Source organism: Schistocerca americana, chromosome 4, assembly GCF_021461395.2.
Source record: "Schistocerca americana isolate TAMUIC-IGC-003095 chromosome 4, iqSchAmer2.1, whole genome shotgun sequence".
Taxonomy (NCBI): Eukaryota; Metazoa; Arthropoda; class Insecta; order Orthoptera; family Acrididae; genus Schistocerca; species Schistocerca americana.
In genome coordinates, this window is record NC_060122.1 from 153,024,073 (window position 1) to 153,043,348 (window position 19,276).

Below are 19,276 nucleotides of genomic sequence, written 5' to 3' on the forward strand. Positions count from 1 at the left end.
ATCCTTCCAGCAGAATCAACATGAGACATTACACTCGAAAAAAGTAACAATAATACTGAAATGACCTAAGAGGTGTAAGGCCATAGACAAAGAGGGTAGAACGTGTGGGGTATGGTAAGACTTGCAGGCATCCCCCTGCTCGGCAGATGGGGCGTGGAGGAACAGTGCGCAGGGGTCAACAGGCGGCACCACTGTTGGAAAGAAGCGCCTGAAAGGAGGGCGGAAGCCAAGGAGGAGCGGGCAGTAGAGAAGGGGGAAAGACCAACTCCCTTTGTTATGGTGCATAAAAGAATGGGGGATGTCCATGCGCCTACTCCGCTGTGGGTTACGATATAGAAATGTAGCGCCGAGAGTCTCAAATTTCAGCAGGGGGAGTGGGTGGGTGTCTCTCCCATGTGTCACCATCCAGCTGAACGGGGGAATCTTAAGTATCGCGTGGAGGTAATTGGCGAAGAAGGCGCTGCAGCGCGGTCGGTGCTCGACTTCACTGTGGGCGATTTGTAAGTACTGCCAGAAGTCAAAGCGCGGTTTATCCCCATCATTAAGCAGGTAAGTGATCGTCCACCCCTTGACCCATAAAATCGCATATTTTTTAATGGTGGGGAAATAAGTATTCTCAGGATCGGTAAAAGTCCATGGGTCGATCGAATCCGGCAGAATGCGGAGGTAGCAGACAACGAACTGTCGATCCAGTTTTCAGACGTCACTGGTGGCAGCACAAGTCAGTTAGTGGGCCTCATCATCCACGAGGTAGCAAATTGAATAAAACGGAGTGTCCGATAGTCCAATGGCATAAAGACGTTATTTGTGGCGAATTTTCAACGCGCGACGTGGTACCATGTTGCCCGGATGTTGGAGGGAAGGAGAAGCTGGTGGATATGACGCCAAATTGTGGGCCACAGCGTCGACGGATGATTCAATTCGACATTGTTGCTGGAGACGTGACGAAGCAGTGGGGGTGGAGAAATCTTCGGTTCGAGGAAGACGCGTGTTCGGTAAGCGAATGTGAGCATAACTGAAATCGGCGATAATGTCGTCAGATGGAGCCTAAGGCTGCTGGTACTAGAGGCGATGTGATTGCGAGCATAAGCATTTCCAGCAAGCTGCTCTTAAGGGAGGCCCCCCATTTCCACTGCTTATGCATGATGCACATGTACAAAGACGCCGCTTGGAGTCGTACATTCACGAGGCCGGGGCCCTCCGCTCGCGGGGAGAGGGCGAGCGTTTCGTAACGGACCTTAAAGAATGTACCGGCCGTGGGAATGTATCCGAAAGCAGCCTGGAGGCTGCGTCCAATAGTTGATGACGGTGGGAGTACCTATGCGATTTATACCATTCTGGAAGCCACATGTTGATTGAGGATTCGAGACCTTTAAAGAATCGAGTCGGACGAGGAAACTTTGTCGGACCGCCGTACGGATAATTTGGCGAGTGCACCGAAGGAGAGGAGTTTGTGGCACAACTTGACTAGAAGAAGGGATCGGTTGGTAGGACATGTTCTGAGGCATCAAGGGATCACCAATTTAGTACTGGAGTGCAGCGTGGAGGGTAAAAATCGTAGAGGGAGACCAAGAGATGAATACACTAAGCAGATTCAGAAGGATGTAGGCTGTGGTAGGTACTGGGAGATGAAGAAGCTTGCACAGGATAGAGTAGCATGGAGAGCTGCATCAAACTAGTCTCAGGACTGAAGACCACAACAACAACACCGAAAATTGATGTCAGAGGAGCGGCGCACAGTAAAGGTGAAAATGATACCAAGGTATCATAGTTTCTGTGCGTACGGGAGAGGTGTTACGTCGTCGTGTGAGAGGCCGCGTCCAATAGGCATCGCCGAGGATTTATCCACATTCATGTTCTGCTCTGTGCAGTTTCGTACGTTGATATCAAATCAAGAACCAGGTGTGTTTCATTCCGGGAGCGGACCAAGAGGAGGAGGTCGTCCGCATACGCACACAACCGAAAAATGTGCTGTTGCAAAGTGAGACCAGAAAGGTGGGTCGTCAGACTCACGATGACTGGCTCCTGGTTTATGGCATAGAGAAGATTTCATTATTTATTTATTTCATTAACGGTACAGAGTAACCTACCGCCTTGAAATGTAAGGTGGGTCGTATGCTTCTGAATCTAATAGCAAAGACTTCTCATTGTTACAGTCTTATTGGTATACAGCTGTTAATGCTTTTTAAAAAAATAATATAAGCAACATAATATACACTCCTGGAAATGGAAAAAAGAACACATTGACACCGGTGTGTCAGACCCACCATACTTGCTCCGGACACTGCGAGAGGGCTGTACAAGCAATGATCACACGCACGGCACAGCGGACACACCAAGAACCGCGGTGTTGGCCGTCGAATGGCGCTAGCTGCGCAGCATTTGTGCACCGCCGCCGTCAGTGTCAGCCAGTTTGCCGTGGCATACGGAGCTCCATCGCAGTCTTTAACACTGGTAGCATGCCGCGACAGCGTGGACGTGAACCGTATGTGCAGTTGACGGACTTTGAGCGAGGGCGTATAGTGGGCATGCGGGAGGCCGGGTGGACGTACCGCCGAATTGCTCAACACGTGGGGCGTGAGGTCTCCACAGTACATCGATGTTGTCGCCAGTGGTCGGCGGAAGGTGCACGTGCCCATCGACCTGGGACCGGACCGCAGCGACGCACGGATGCACGCCAAGACCGTAGGATCCTACGCAGTGCCGTAGGGGACCGCACCGCCACTTCCCAGCAAATTAGGGACACTGTTGCTCCTGGGGTATCGGCGAGGACCATTCGCAACCGTCTCCATGAAGCTGGGCTACGGTCCCGCACACCGTTAGGCCGTCTTCCGCTCACGCCCCAACATCATGCAGCCTGCCTCCAGTGGTGTCGCGACAGGCGTGAATGGAGGGACGAATGGAGACGTGTCGTCTTCAGCGATGAGAGTCGCTTCTGCCCTGGTGCCAATGATGGTCGTATGCGTGTTTGGCGCCGTGCAGGTGAGCGCCACAATCAGGACTGCATACGACCGAGGCACACAGGGCCAACACCCGGCATCATGGTGTGGGGAGCGATCTCCTACACTGGCCGTACACCACTGGTGATCGTCGAGGGGACACTGAATAGTGCACGGTACATCCAAACCGTCATCGAACCCATCGTTCTACCATTCCTAGACCGGCAAGGGAACTTGCTGTTCCAACAGGACAATGCACGTCCGCATGTATCCCGTGCCACCCAACGTGCTCTAGAAGGTGTAAGTCAACTACCCTGGCCAGCAAGATCTCCGGATCTGTCCCCCATTGAGCATGTTTGGGACTGGATGAAGCGGCGTCTCACGCGGTCTGCACGTCCAGCACGAACGCTGGTCCAGCTGAGGCGCCAGGTGGAAATGGCATGGCAAACCGTTCCACAGGTCTACATCCATCATCTGTACGTTCGTCTCCATGGGAGAATAGCAGCCTGCATTGCTGCGAAAGGTGGATATACACTGTACTAGTGCCGACATTGTGCATGCTCTGTTGCCTGTGTCTATGTGCCTGTGGTTCTGTCAGTGTGATCATGTGATGTATCTGACCCCAGGAATGTGTCAATAAAGTTTCTCCTTCCTGGGACAATGAATTCACGGTGTTCTTATTTCAATTTCCAGGAGTGTATAAAGATCTCTCTGAGGGTACAGCGAATTGAATGCTTAACAATTGTTCAAATTAATTGATTGGCGACTCCATGGGGTGTTCTGTGCACCACGAGTAGATAGTGGATATAACTGGAAGGAGAATCAGCATTGTTCGTATTTTTTTGTTTTATTATCTGCAAAATCGATTTTCGGTCACTTAGTAACCATCCTCAGTGCTGTAATATACAATTAAAATTGGTAGGCACTGGTATCAACAAGCTTAGAGCGATCACATGAACTCAGGATGGTCACTAAGTGACCGGAAATCGATTTTGCCGATAATAAAACAAAAAAATACGAACAATGCTGATTCTCCTTCCAGTTATATAATTGTTAAAATGGTTCCATATGATTTGTTACTACATAGGTGATGAGAATATAATTTATACAATGCAACTGTCAAAGAAAAAGAAAAAAAAGAAAATGTAACACAATGAGCGTGGTTAAGAATAATTTGTAATATATAGAGTTAAGTAATATGCTGTACTTGGATGAGTAATACAGTATAAGTAGCATGCTGGTTAGTAATCCTATTTCTATCTATTTTAGATAAGGTCTCGGTACAACTTCGAGCTATTCTCATTTGAAATGTTCGAAAGTGGGCAACCCTGCCTTATGGAGCGCCGGGTAGTCACTGGTGCCGCCACACGGCTATCGACCTGAATCCGCGATTCGGCGCTGCCGTACAGGGGCCGGATATATCGATAAAGGAAAGGCGAGTGAAAAACTCATTTGGCTCTTTTTTTATTTGGTCATCAGTCTACTGACTGGTTTGATGCGGCACCCACGAATTCCTTTCCTGTGCTAACCTCTTCATCCCAGAGTAGCACTTGCAACCTACGTCCTCAATTATTTGCTTGACGCATTCCAATCTCTGTCTTCCTCTACAGTTTTTGCCCTCTACAGCTCCATCTAGTACCATGGAAGTCATTCCCTCATGTCTTAGCAGATGTCCTATCATCCTGTCCCTTCTCCTTATCAGTGTTTTCCACATATTCCTTTCCTCGCCGATTCTGCGTGGAACTTCCTCATTCCTTACCTTATCAGTCCACCTAATTTTCAACATTCGTCTATAGCACCACATCTCAAATGCTTCGATTCTCTTCTGTTCCGGTTTTCCTACAGTCCATGTTTCACTACCATACAATGCTGTACTCCAGACGTACATCCTCAGAAATTTCTTCCTCAAATTAAGGCCGGTATTTGATATTAGTAGACTTCTCTTGGCCAGAAATGCCTTTTTTTGCCATAGCTAGTCTGCTTTTGATGTCCTCCTTGCTCCGTCCGTCATTGGTTATTTTACTGCCTAGGAAGCAGAATTCCTTAACTTCATTGACTTCGTGACCATCAATCCTGATGTTAAGTTTCTCGCTGTTCCCATTTCTACTACTTGTCATTACCTTCGTCTTTCTCCGATTTACTCTCAAACCATACTGTCTACTCATTAGACTGTTCATTACGTTCATCAGATCATTTAATTCTTCTTCACTTTCACTCAGGATAGCAATGTCATCAGCGAATCGTATCATTGATATCCTTTCACCTTGTATTTTAATTCCACTCCCGAACCTTTCTTTTATTTCCATCATTGCTTCCTCGATGTACAGATTGAAAAGTAGGGGCGAAAGGCTACAGCCTTGTCTTACACCCTTCTTAATACGAGCACTTCGTTCTTGATCGTCCACTCTTATTATTCCCTCTTGGTTGTTGCACATACTGTATATGACCCGTCTCTCCCTATAGCTTACCCCTACTTTTTTCAGAATCTCGAACAGCCTGCACCATTTTATATTGTCGAACGCTTTTTCCAGGTCGACTAATCCTATGAAAGTGTCTTGATTTTTCTTTAGCCTTGCTTCCATTATTAGCCGTAACTTCAGAATTGCGTCTATCGTCCCTTTACTTTTCCTAAAGCCAAACTGATCGTCACCTAGCGCGTGCTCAATTTTCTTTTCCATTCTTCTGCATATTATTCTTGTAAGCAGTTTCGATGCATGAGCTGTTAAGCTGGTTGTGCGATAATTCTCGCACTTGTCAGCTCTTGCCGTCTTCGGAATTGTGTGGATGATGCTTTTCCGAAAGTCAGATGGGATATCGCCTGACTCATATATTCTACACATCAACGTGAATAGTCGTTTTGTTGCCACTTTCCCCAATGATTTTAGAAATTCTGCTGGAATGTTATCTATCCCTTCTGCCTTATTTGACCGTAAGTCCTCCAAAGCTCTTTTAATTTCCGATTCTAATACTGGATCCCCTATCTCTTCTAAATCGACTCCTGTTTCTTCTTCTATCACATCAGACAAATCTGCACCCTCATAGAGGCTTTCAATGTAATCTTTCCACCTATCTGCTTTCTCCTCTGCATTTAACAGTGGAATTCCCGTTGCACTCTTAATGTTACCACCGTTGCTTTTAATGTCACCAAAGGTTGTTTTGACTTTCCTGTATGCTGAGTCTGTCCTTCCGACAATCATGTCTTTTTCGATGTCTTCACATTTTTCCTGCAGCCATTTCGTCTTAGCTTCCCTGCACTTCCTATTTACTTCATTCCTCAGCGACTTGTATTTCTGTATTCCTGATTTGGCTCATTAATGAGCGAAATGAGAGAACAGAAAACGATGCCGCACCTTGTCGAATGCGCTGTCAAAATCAATGCCGACCACCGCCGCCGCGCGGACTCTGCACGCCGCTGCCAGTAGAATTAAATCACGATATCCTGTGACCATTTGTATATTAACTGAGCCACTTGGAGTTGTCTGTTCTGCGGCCAGGATGCTAAGCAGTATCTTGGGGCAACGCGCCTTCAGGAGTCGCGCAGAAATTTTTATATTCTGCGTTAAGTAGAGTTTAGGGACGGGAATGTGCTGTTGTCACTTCCGGTGTCGGTCTGTAGATGGGTATAATAATTCCCGCGACAAAGGACTGCGGTATGGCTTTTCCCATCGTCAACAGTTATGAAACACTGTCGTTCACCGCGACGCCATTAGCTCAAGGAAAGCGCGATAAAGTACTATCGTCAATCCGTCGACGTTAGTTTACTGATTCAGAGCAGCTTTTTTGATTGCTTCGTGGACTTCGTTGCAGATAACCGGCTCCCTCAACTAGTCCGCCTCGTCGCCGGCGAGGGTGCGAGCTACGTGTGGTTACACAAACTCCTCAGGGCGGTTGTTGGTAGTCTCCTCCTGGTATGTTGTGCGGTAGTCGTCTACAAAAGCACTAACGATTTCGGCCTGGCAAGTGACGTGCTGGGCGTGAGAAGTGTAGATTTCGCAGATGAATCGTTCTCGTCGACGTTTCCCATCGGAAGTGATAAGAGGCCTGGTGGGGTGTTCCTGTTCGACCGAATCATGACGTCGGGTCCGTACAATCGCCTCCTGCAGTCTACGGCGTGTCAACATTAGAATTTGTGCCTTAATCCTGCTGCCTACCCTCTGGGTGTCGGGGGTGGGCGGCTGAGCGTCCAGGTCACGGAGAACGGCGTAGAAATAGTCGATTGTGTGCCGGCACCACGCAGCTACTCCCTTGCCATACTTAATCAAGGTACGTCAAATGGCGGGTTTGGCACATTCCAGCCACAAAATCAAGGTTGTGCAGTAGTTAGGTAAGCGGCGTTTACAGGTGGACGTCGTCTCGGTAACGCGTTGAAGACGTTCAGGACCGTGAAGGTGGGAGGTGTTTAGCTTGCACGGTGCACGACTGCGCAAGACCACTTGTTGCTTGAGGAGAATGTTGCAGATGTAGGCACAGCGGTCCGAAAAGGCCAAGGGCCAAAGTTCTGCACCTTCGAGTGCAGAAGTGAGTTTCCGAGAGACGTAAATGCTGTGAAGACGACTCGCGAAGTGACTCGTCTGGTAAGTATGTCCAGGTTCGTCGCCATGCCAAACTTCCCAAGTGTCGCGGAACAACAGTTCACGGACGACCAGGTATAGTTCTTGACAGGTGTTGTAGTGGGGCGTTTGATCCCTAGGGTGCAGGGCACAATTAAAATCACCGCCAAGCAAGCAATGGCTGCAGTGTCGAAGAAACAAAGGGGCGATTTCTTGTGAATACAAGTGTGCTCTGTCGCGTCTGCGGGTGGAACCTGACGGAGCGTAAATGTTGACGATACACGTTCCCATGACGGTGACGGCCATGCCTCTAGCGGGCGAAAGTTGTGTGATATCAGCCACCGGAATACCTTCTCTGTCGTAGATGGCTACGCCACGTCCCAGGTGGTCAGGAGGAAGAGGAAAAATGTTACAGCCTGCGACGTCCGCAAGTGTGGCCAAATGGACTTCCTGTAGTACTGCTATGTTGACATCCGATGCCCATATCATCTGTCGCAGCAGTTGAAGTTTCAGGCGGGAGCTAATGTTGTTAATGTTAATCGTTGCTATTCGGTACGTTTGGAGTCGTGCCCCACCACGGAGGGGAACGCCATCAGCGGAGAGTGAAGAGGGGCGAGGCAGCAGGGACCGTGGCGCACGCCACCTGACGGCGCTATCAGCGGCGTTACGAGGTTTCCGACCTTCGGTAAGTCCGCCCCAGCGCGTGGTTCGGGCCATCGTCGACGTCGCCGCCTCACGTCATCGAGGGTGCTGTCGTTGTGGCGTTCTTATGTTCCATCTTGTTCGTAGGAGCGGAGGACGTCTCGGCGGCAATCACAATTGTGAAGTCAGGTGCACCTGGGCGCGCCAGCAGAGTGGGCACTGGCACAGCCAGAGCCGGCATCACTTTGTCGTCATCCTACATCTACATCTACATGACTACTCTGCAATTCACATTTAAGTGCTTGGCAGAGGGTTTATCGAACCACAATCATACTATATCTCTACCATTCCACTCTCGAACAGCGCGCGGGAAAAACGAACACCTAAACCTTTCTGTTCGAGCTCTGATTTCTCCTATTTTATTTTGATGATCATTCCTACCTATGTAGGTTGGGCTCAACAAAATATTTTCGCATTCGGAAGAGAAAGTTGGTGACTGAAATTTCGTAAATAGATCTCGCCGCGACGAAAAACGTCTTTGCTTTAATGACTTCCATCCCAATTCGGGTATCATATCTGCCACACTCCCTCTCCTATTACGTGATAATACAAAACGAGCTTCCCCGTTTCGCACCCTTTCGATGTCCTCCGTCAATCCCATCTGGTAAGGATCCCACACCGCGCAGCAATATTCTAACAGAGGACGAACGAGTGTAGTGTAAGCTGTCTCTTTAGTGGACTTGTTGCATCTTCTAAGTGTTCTGCCAATGAAACGCAACCTTTAGCTCGCCTTCCCCACAATATAATCTGTGTGGTCTTTCCAACTGAAGTTGTTCGTAATTTTTACACCCAGGTACTTAGTTGAATTGACAGCCTTGAGAATTGTAGTATTTATCGAGTAATCGAATTCCAACGGATTTCTTTTGGGACTCATGTGGATCACCTCACACTTTTCGTTATTTAGCGTCAAGTGCCACCTGCCACACCATACAGCAATCTTTTCTAAATCGCTTTGCAACTGATACTGGTCTTCGGATGACCTTACTAGACGGTAAATTACAGCATCATCTGCGAACAACCTAAGATAACTGCTCAGATTGTCACCCAGGTCATTTATACAGATCAGGAACAGCAGAGGTCCCAGGACGCTTCCCTGGGGAACACCTGATATCACTTCAATTTTACTCGACGATTTGCCGTCTATTACTACGAACTGCGACCTTCCTGACAGAAAATCACGAATCCAGTCGCACAACTGAGACGATACCCCATAGGCCCGAAGCTTGATTAGAAGTCGCTTGTGAGGAACGGTGTCAAAAGCTTTCCGGAAATCTAGAAATACGGAATCAACTTGAGATCCCCTGTCGATAGCGGCCATTACTTCGTGCGAATAAAGAGCTAGCTGTGTTGCACAAGAACGATGTTTTCTGAAACCATGCTGATTACGTATCAATAGCTCGTTCCCTTCGAGGTGATTCACAATGTTTGAATACAGTATATGCTCCAAAACCCTACTGCAAACCGACGTCAATGATATAGGTCTGTAGTTCGATGGATTACTCCTACTACCCTTCTTAAACAATGGTGCGATCTGCGCAATTTTCCAATCTGTAGGTACAGATCTATCGGTGAGCGAGCGGTTGTATATGATAGCTATGTAGGGAGCTATTGTATCAGCATAATCTGAAAGGAACCTAATCGGTATACAATCTGGACCTGAAGACTTGCCCGTATCAAGCGATTTGAGTTGCTTCGCAACCCCTAAGGTATCTACTTCTAAGAAACTCATGGTGGCAACTGTTCGTGTTTCAAATTCTGGAATATTCCATTCGTCTTCCCTGGTGAAGGAATTTCGGAAAACTGCGTTCAATAACTCCGCTTTAGCGGCACAGTCGTCGGTAACAGTACCATCGGCACTGCGCAGCGAAGGTATTGACTGCGTCTTGCCGCTTGTGTACTTTACATTCGACCAGAATTTCTTCGGATTTTGTACCAAGTTTCGAGAGAATGTTTCGTCGTGGAACCTATTAAAGGCATCTCGCATTGAAGTCCGTGCCAAATTTCACGCGTCTGTAAATTTTAGCCAATCTTCGGGATTTCGCGTTCTTCTGAACTGCGCATGCTTTCTCCGTTGCCTCTGCAACAGCGTTCGGACCTGTTTTGTGTACCACGGGGGATCAGTTCCATCTCTTACCAATTTATGAGGTATGAATCTCTCAATTGCTGTTGCTACTATATCTCTGAATTTGTGCCACATCTCGTCTACATTTGCATTGTTCGGAAGGAATGGATATTGTCTCTTAGGAAGGCTTCTAGTGCCACTTTATCCGCTTTTTTAAATAAAATTATTTTGCGTTTGTTTCCGGTGGATTTGGAAGAAACGGTATTGAGCCTAGCTACAACGACCTTGTGATCACTAATCCCTGTATCAGACATGATACTCTCTATCAGCTCTGGATTGTTTGTGGCTAAGAGGTCAAGTGTGTTTTCGCAACCATTTACAATTCGCGTGGGTTCGTGGACTAACTGCCAGAAATAATTTTCGGAGAAAGCATATAGGACAGACTCGGAAGATGTTTTCTGCCTACCACCGGTTTTGAACAAGTATTTTTGCCAACATATCGAGGGAAGGTTGAAGTCCTCACCAACTATAACGGTATGAGTGGGGTTTTTATTTTCTCTGAGCTGTTCAGCAACTATATCATCGGAGTCTGGGGGTCGGTAGACGGAGCCAATTATTAATTTAGTTCGGCTGTTAAGAATAGCCTCCACCAATACCAATTCGCACGGAGTATCTACTTCGACTTCAAGATAAACCACTACTGATAGACACAGACACTCCACCACCAATTCTGCCTAATCTATCTTTCCTGAATACCGTCTGAGACTTCGTAAAAATTTCTGCAGAACTTATTTCAGGCTTTAGCCAGCTTTCTGTACTTATAACGATTTCAGCTTCTGTGCTTTCTATTAGCGCTTGAAGCTGAGGGACTTTCCCAGCACAACTACAACAATTTACAACTACAATTCCGACTGTTCCTTGATCCAAGCACGTCCTGTATTGGCCATGCACCGTTTGAGATTGCAGCCCACCCCGTACTTTCCCGAGGCTTTCTAACCTAAAAAACCACCCAGTCCACGCCACACAGTCTCCGCTACCCGTGTAGCCGCCAGCTGGGTGTAGTGAACTCCTGACCTATTCAGCGGAACCCGAAACCCCGCCACCCTATGGCGCAAGTCAAGGAATCTGCAGCCAACACGGTTGCAAAACCGTCTGAGCCTCTGATTCAGACCCTCCACCCGGCTCTACACCAAAGGTCCGCTGTCGGTTCTGTCAACGATGCTGCAGATGGTGAGCTCTGCCTTCATCTCGTAAGCAAGACCGGCAGCCTTCACCAAATCAGATAGCCGCTGGAATCTAGAGAGAATTTCCTCAGATCCAAAGCGACACACGTCATTAGTGCCGACATGTGCCACCACATGGCACTGGCTGCACCGTGTGCTCTTCATGGCATCCGGAAGGACCCTTTCCACATCAGGAATGATTCCACCCGGAATGCACACGGAGTGCACACTGGATTTCTTCCCCTCCTTAGCCGCCATATCCCTAAGGGGCCCCATTACGCGCCTAACACTGGAGCTCCCAACTACCAATAAGCCCACCCTCTGTGATTGACCGGACCTTGAAGGCTGAGAATCATCCTCTGAAACAGGGCAGGCAGCTGCATCTGGCTCAGCCAGAGACAGTGCCTGAAACCCGTTTGTCAGACGCACCGGGGAGGCTTTCTGATCAGCCTCCGGGGCCGTCTTTCGCTGCCTGCCACGCCTTGAAACGACCTCCCAATCAACCACAGGCGAGGGCTCAGCCCCACTGCGGGCAGCAACCGGGGCAACCACAGCGGCAGACCGATCTGGGGACAGACGGGAAGAGGTTGACATCCCCGTGATACCCAAGTCCGGCTCCCCACAGTGGTGCCCATTGGCAACAGCCTCAAGCTGCGCGACGGAAGTCAGCGCCGCTTGCAGCTGTGAGCGAAGGGATGCCAACTCAGCCCTCATCCGAACACAGCAATCAGAGTCCCTGTCCATTCTAATCGATGTTGAACAACAGTTACTGAAACACGAGTCCGTGCCTAGATAACGCAAGGGAAACACGCAAAGAATGTATTAACTAACCTGTACAAACGCCTAACGACTGAGCTACAATCTGCCTGAATTTACGAATATAGTAACTAAAACTCGAAATTACACGTCCTATACGAAACTCACACGCAATTTAAATAAGAATCTACTATTCAGGTACTAAGGCGCGATGCTACAACTCTCAAATACTATAATACGCCCGAAATTTATGAATTAAACAATGCAAGTACCCCAAAACACGCAAAGAAATTAAGAATTTAACTATGTAACAAATAAGTAAGCCAGGGGTATACGACTTGCTGCTGCAGCTGCTAATCCAACGGCGGCAGGGAGCCGGAAGACGGGAGGGAGTCATGGCGGTGTTGGAGGAAGGCCATCGCGGGGACGATAAGTGAAGGGACGGCCCGGAGAGCATCGGAAGTCGCCGTGCTTGGTAGTGAGGCCTGAGTAGCGTCAGGTTGTAAGCGTAACGCGTCGACCCCGGCGGTATCCGCAGTAGCTCGAAGGGCCACCGATACATGGTCCGATGTATGGCGGACGGTGGGAGGAGGAGAAAGCGCCGATGCGTAGGTGATGGTTAAAACCATCGTCGGAGTCGGAGGCGCCACAGTAGCGGCTGGCAGTTGGTTGACTCGTCACTGAAGACACTTAGACCTGAGGTGGCCTTCTTTGCCGCACCCGGGACAGCCCTTGGGTTGGCTGCCGCATATGACGATTGCGCGGCATCCAATGATTTTCAGGTAAGATGGCACCTGGCAACGGAAATCGATTGGGATCTGTCTCACACCGTTCAGAACGGGGTACGTTTGGAACTGCGCCCAGCTTTCAGCAGTCTGCCCGTGTACAGTGCCATAGGGTGGAAAGCCGCAGTAACGTCTCCCAGCGCGAGCTCGAATGGTAGTTCGAAAACTCGTATGATGCGCATTCTCAAGCTTGCGTGGTCGACAGTGACGTACCGACATTTCTGTCAGCGTGGCAAAAACGTAGTCCAAGTTTGGTGTCACGAAGTATTCTTTCGCACACCAAGTCGTTGACGACTTTGACGTACTCTGTACTGATTAAGAAGGACAAATGGATGTCCAAAATGGCGGAAGCTGGGATCTTATCTAAGTCGCGTAGGAAGCGTTCCACTTCCAAGGCCTTTGGTTGTGTATTGTCATTGCCGGCCGGGGTGGCCGAGCGGTTCTAGGCGCTATAGTCTGGAACCGCGCGACCCCTACGCTCGGGCATGGATGTGTGTGATGTCCTTAGCTTAGTTACGTTTAAGTAGAGTTCTAGGGGACTGATGACCTCAGATGTTGAGTCCCATAGTGCTCAGAGCCATTTGAACCATTTTGTATTGTCATTGCAGAAGGTGAATCGTAGTGTTGATTTTCGAAAACTGTTGGTCATGGTACTAATACGCGTAAGCGACACGTAAGTGAAGGCCGCTGAAAGCAAACAACAGCGAGCGCGCGGTCCGCAAGCGGAAAGAACGGCACGTCCGCACTGCACGGCTGCGAAAGCCGGACTGTCCCCTAGGCCGCGGGTGATACCTAGGTGATATACAAGTATAACACACATAAAAACGGAATTAGAATGAGATTTTCACTCTGCAGCGGAGTGTGCACTGGTATGAAACCTCCTGGCAGATTAAAACTGTGTGCCGGACCGAAACCAACACTGCTCGCGAAAGGCAAAGGTCCCGAGTTCGAGTCTCGGTCCGGCACACAGTTTTAATCTGCCAGGAAGTTTCATATCAGCGCTCGCTCCACTGCAGAGTGAAAATATCATTCTGGAAACTTCCTGGCAGATTAAAACTGTGTGCCCGGCCGAGACTCGAACTCGGGACCTTTGCCTATCGCGGGCACGTGCTCTACCAACTGAGCTACCGAAGCACGACCCACGCCCGGTACTCACAGCTTTACTTCTGCCAGTACCTCATCACCTACCTTCCAAACTTTACAGAAGCTCTCCAGCGAACCTTGCAGAACTAGCAGTCCTGAAAGAAAGGATATTGCGGAGACATGGCTTAGCCACAGCCTGGGGGATGTTTCCAGAATGAGATTTGCACTCTGCAGCGGAGTGTGCGCTGATATGAAACTTCCCGGCAGATTAAAACTGTGTGCCCAACCGAGACTCGAGGTCCCGAGTTCGAGTCTCGGTCGGGCACACAGTTTTAATCTGTCAGGAAGTTTCATATCAGCGCACACTCCGCTGCAGAGTGAAAATCTCATTCTGCTATCATTCTGGAAACATCCCCCAGGCTGTGGCTAAGCCATGTCTCCGCAATATCCTTTCTTTCAGGAGTGCTAGTTCTGCAAGGTTTGCAGGACACCTTGTGTAAAGTTTGGAAGGTAGGAGGCTAGGTACTGGCAGAAATAAAGCTGTGAGTACTGGGCGTTGGTCGTGCTTGGGTAGCTCTGTTGTGGGTAGCATTTGCTGCGAAAGGCAAAAGTCCCGAGATCGAGTCTCGGTCAGGCACACAGTTTTAATCTGCCAGGAAGTTTCAAAAACGGAATTGTTCCTCACATAGCCTTTCGTCGTAGGCGTTGATGTTACTATTAGGACTGTTAATATTTTTAATAATATCGGAAATCCGATATATCGATATGCATAAAGGATTTCACTATCGGCATCCGACGTAATGTAACATTGTGTCGGTATATCGCAATATCATTGGAAAAAGTGTCGATGTACCGGCCTATAAAAATATCGGCTGCACGTTGTAAAATTTCTGCCCAGAGTAGAGCTCTATATTCAAGTATTGATTTATTATTAGATGTCTTGTAAATCAACAAGCTAGCAGCTTGCTTGTCCCCCATTGAGCAAGAAATAAAATGAAAACGATGCACATTCACGCTTGGCGGTAACCGCTTTGGTAACAATGGGTACTGCAAGTAAGTGATAAAATAAAAGGTGTCCGCCGGCAGCAGTGGCCGAACGGTTCTAAGCGCTTCAGTCTGGAACCGCGCAACCGCTACGGTCGCAGGTTGGAATCCTGCCACGGGCATGGATGTGTGTGATGCCCTTAGCTCAGTTACGTTTAAGTAGTTCTAAGTTCTAGGGAACTGATGACCTCAGATGTTAAGTCCCATAGTCCTCAGAGCCATTTGAACCATTTTGACCGATTGGTCCGTCGTTCGGTTTCGTCACATATCGGATTTGTCCAGAACACTTCATGTCGACTTCCCTGTTTTTTCTTTCCTACAAACGCCAGCGACCTAGCAGTTTTGGTGTCAAAAGTGCTTGGTGAAGGTCAACGTTGCAGTTTCTGTTGGTAGCGTCGATCACGTTTTTCCCTTCGCACCTTTCCGTCCACCGCAAAGACCAATCTTGTCATTTAGAGTTTTATTCATCATTTTCAGCAACTGTTTTTGAAGAATACTGACGTGAAGAAACACATGTTACTTGCGTTAATTTTTTTTAACGCAACTGGTGTGTTATTTCCTCATATCGGAAATCTTATTATTCCTTTCACACCTCCACTCCTCAGTGGAATCGAACGTTTTCTTTGTGCCGCTAATATTTGCTTCACAAAGAAAAAAGAGACAGACTGGACGTGGTGACAACAGTGCTTCACAAAATGAAAGTAAAATTATGCTCTACTACAATTTCAAAAGAAGAATTTCAAATATTTACCAAAAACTGCAAAAGAAATAACGTAATGTAAACTCGATATAGGCATTTCATTATTGATGTATCGATATATTTGCACCAGATACCGGAATATCGATATTTTATCAACGTCCCTAGTTATTATTTAGTGAGCAAATATTTACCTGTCATCTTCTCGAATCTGAGATGCCTTGTGAACTTGTACATATTTCTCATGGTGCCCTTTCCAATCGGTATGGTGAACTCGACTTTACTGTCCTATTTCACTTAAGGTGTATTAACAAAGCCTGAGAAGTATGCGGTAGTCTGGAGCCCGAATGTCTAATGTGGCTGATGTTTAGAAGGTGGAACGCTTGCGACAGAGCACCCATTGGGGCAGCTTTCCAAGTATTTGGCCGCTTTCAAGACACGTTTGAATTCAGGTCAGAGAGCTTCGGCCAAGTTCGGCCATTAAAGTTTGTTGTTTTCCGTTAACCCGCTGCGGTGACCCCTCTGAGCTTCCATCACTGAAGGCCGTTGCGCCTCTCCCTAACTTCGCGACACAATCCATCCCCTCCTCGCCACCCCTTGGGCGCTCGGCAAACGTGCCCCCCACCCGACACGGCTAATTCCGTACCGCCGCTCATCCGATTAGTCAGCAACATCACCGCTTAGTCTGCTCGGTAGTTTTCCAGCAAATTAACCACTGTAAGCTCAACGTAAGCCGCGGAAAATTGATTTCGTGGGTGACGCTGTGGTCAAGCTACACCATCAGAAGTTGCAAACTTCGCAGCGCGCGTGGAGAAAAGCTTGTGTGAATTTTTATGGAGTGATCGATATCAGAAAGCAGAAAGGAAGTGTCTACCTGCGAGGTGAACTATTCATTTTAATACTGTCAAATCGGCTTTTAAAGTTTACATCTTATTTTCACGCTAGACTAAAAACCATAATCCTGCAAAACAAACACAAATATTTAACCACAGGAAAATAATTTCATCCATTTCTTTTATTGTAATTTAATAAAAATAACGTGTTTAAATTGTGTCGAAGTAATATTTCAGTTATTGTGTCTCCAGCGCTTTTTCTTTTGACAGTGACCAATGGAATTCAAAGACCAGAAAAACGGAATTAGTGCCAGGAAAAAATGAGTCTTTTAAAGAAGAGTAACTAAGATTCTGACTTTACACTGACGTTTATTCTACGCTAGTGTGCAAATTCTTCAGTTAAGCTATGTTCCGTGAGACATAATAACCACGTGTAATGAACAGTTAGATAACTTCTTGCATATAAATCTAAATATTGGTAACCTTTCTTGAAATAAGAAATGTCGATAATTTTTCTTGCTAAATATCGATAATCTTTCTGTAAACGCTCTACTTTCGGATTTAGATTCCTGTCTGACTCATTATAGTAATTTCTTAAAAGCAACTATACGATTCCCACAGACACAAGGTCACACCAAGCTGTGGTTTTATGGTATTAGTGAAAGGTAAGAAACATGTGTGTATTGTGTGCTGACTGACTAATATATAAATAAAATATCATGAGGATAATTAATTGACGTTAAAATTTCAAATCACGTAGAAAGTGAATGAAAAAAGTCTGCTCTTATACTGGCTTATTATTTGAGACACTACCAAACATATTCTACTCCGGAGGAGTAAAGGTGTTTTACCTGCCTTTGTCAAACAATCCCATTTCAAAAAAATCAACTGTGAGTAAAGATTCAAGAATGAAGAAGGAACAAAGTAACAGATAAACTGCTCAGAACAAGAAATAAGACTTCTAACGAAGAGGAGAATAGATTATGGATTAATCTCATACATTGCATGGTATAGTTAATATATTATTTAGAATTTTAAATTATGCCTCACGCTGAACATAATTACTTGGAACTCTGCTCTTGTGTCATCACAGATTTTTAATACATTTGTACTAGCGACAGGGGTTGTTATGCTACAGCTTGAAAAGGTAAACAGTTTCTTAACCAAATAGTAGTAATTAAGCCAAAAATCTAGTTTGCACAACTGGATATGATTCTAGTTTTATAAGTTGGAGGTAATTTAAAGGCTGTACATTTCAATGAAAGCTCAAAATCAGAGGAGGATTCATTAGTGATGAAATCACAATTTTCAGTCTTGCATTAGGCGACTATTCGATCACTTATTTATTTAATTTTTATTCGATTTCTTTTATTTTTTTAAAAGCAAAAAAGCTCACAAATTACGAGACGATTACACACATAAAAGCAATTGTTAGATATATGTAAAGGGTGAACCACATACTTCATAGCACCTATAATATTTTATAACATATTACAACGAAGTCTTTGGCAAGTACACCAAGAAACGAGTGTTTTTATAAACCATAAACACTCTAAAATTCTTTTTACTTATTGTAATATTGAAGCAAATATATTATTTTTAACATGATGAACTGTTTTTTTGACGCCTCTTTACAGACTGTCGAATGAAAATACAGTGATACAACATATGCCAATATACACATAAAGAGACTGCGGAAAAAAATGTTTGAAATTGTAGTAAATATCATGGAGGAACAGACTTTTACAGCAACGGTTCTGCCCTAGTAGACGGTGTTTACAATTTAAAAAAACAGAAACGTGCAGAAAACGCTGTTTCAGTATTTTGAAGGTCTTATGAAATGTTAGAGATGTTCTCGTATAAGTATTTTAATTTACATCTACCTCAGTACAACTCTTCATGATGCGAGATATATACTGAAAATAAATATAACTTACTTTGGTAGTGTAGACAGAGTACTGCCAACCACAGGACGACGCCGGCACGAAAATCCATTTTGGCAACCCCCGGGATGCGGGTCACCGGTGGGCCTGATATCGATTGTGGCTGTGCCTCTTATTCTCTCTCGGGTCAGCTGTGGGGAGCGTTAACGAGTAGACAGGCGCTCACGGCTTAACCTTGCGAAAAGCGCTCCGCGTCAAGGACGCCGGACAGCGCTACAGTGTCTCGCTGGGGCAGCGGACGCTGGCCACAGTGTTTACTCCACGTGACGCGCACAGCGGGGCAGCCTGTGTCGCAGGGGCAGGACGCGGCGGCGCAGCGAATCACATCGCGGCAGCAGCCAGCAGCGGCAGGTAGCTGGGACGCGGGGCGAGTGCGCGCGCCGACTCCGCCGGGCTCTCTGGGCCGAGCCGTCGCGCCCGCCGCTTGGCGGCGCTGATGGCTGCGGGCCTCGGCGCCCCGGCTGCAGATTCCGGGCGTCCCCGCCGCGCGGCAGTGGCGCGGCGGTCGCTCGAATGCCGGACGGGACAAGCGCAGTCTTGGCCACACTGGACGGAGTCTGGTGGTCCTGAAGAAGGGATGCTGGCGGAAAATTTTTGTACCATTCTTCCTCTTAGTTGTGGTTTCAGGTGCCAACAGTAGTATAATGCAGTGATGGCAA

At 47.1% G+C, this 19,276-nt stretch overlaps 1 protein-coding gene across 1 annotated transcript in view; it reads right to left on the minus strand.

The window, feature by feature from the left end:
• The window catches only part of LOC124613324, a 179,763-nt gene extending 160,776 nt beyond the window's left edge, over positions 1-18,987 (minus strand). Inside the window, exon 1 of the mRNA XM_047142020.1 lies at positions 18,612-18,987. Coding sequence (XP_046997976.1) covers positions 18,612-18,669 — 58 coding nt within the window. The 5' untranslated portion in view covers positions 18,670-18,987. The remainder of the gene's footprint in view (positions 1-18,611) is intronic.
• Positions 18,988-19,276: the final 289 nt, after the last annotated feature.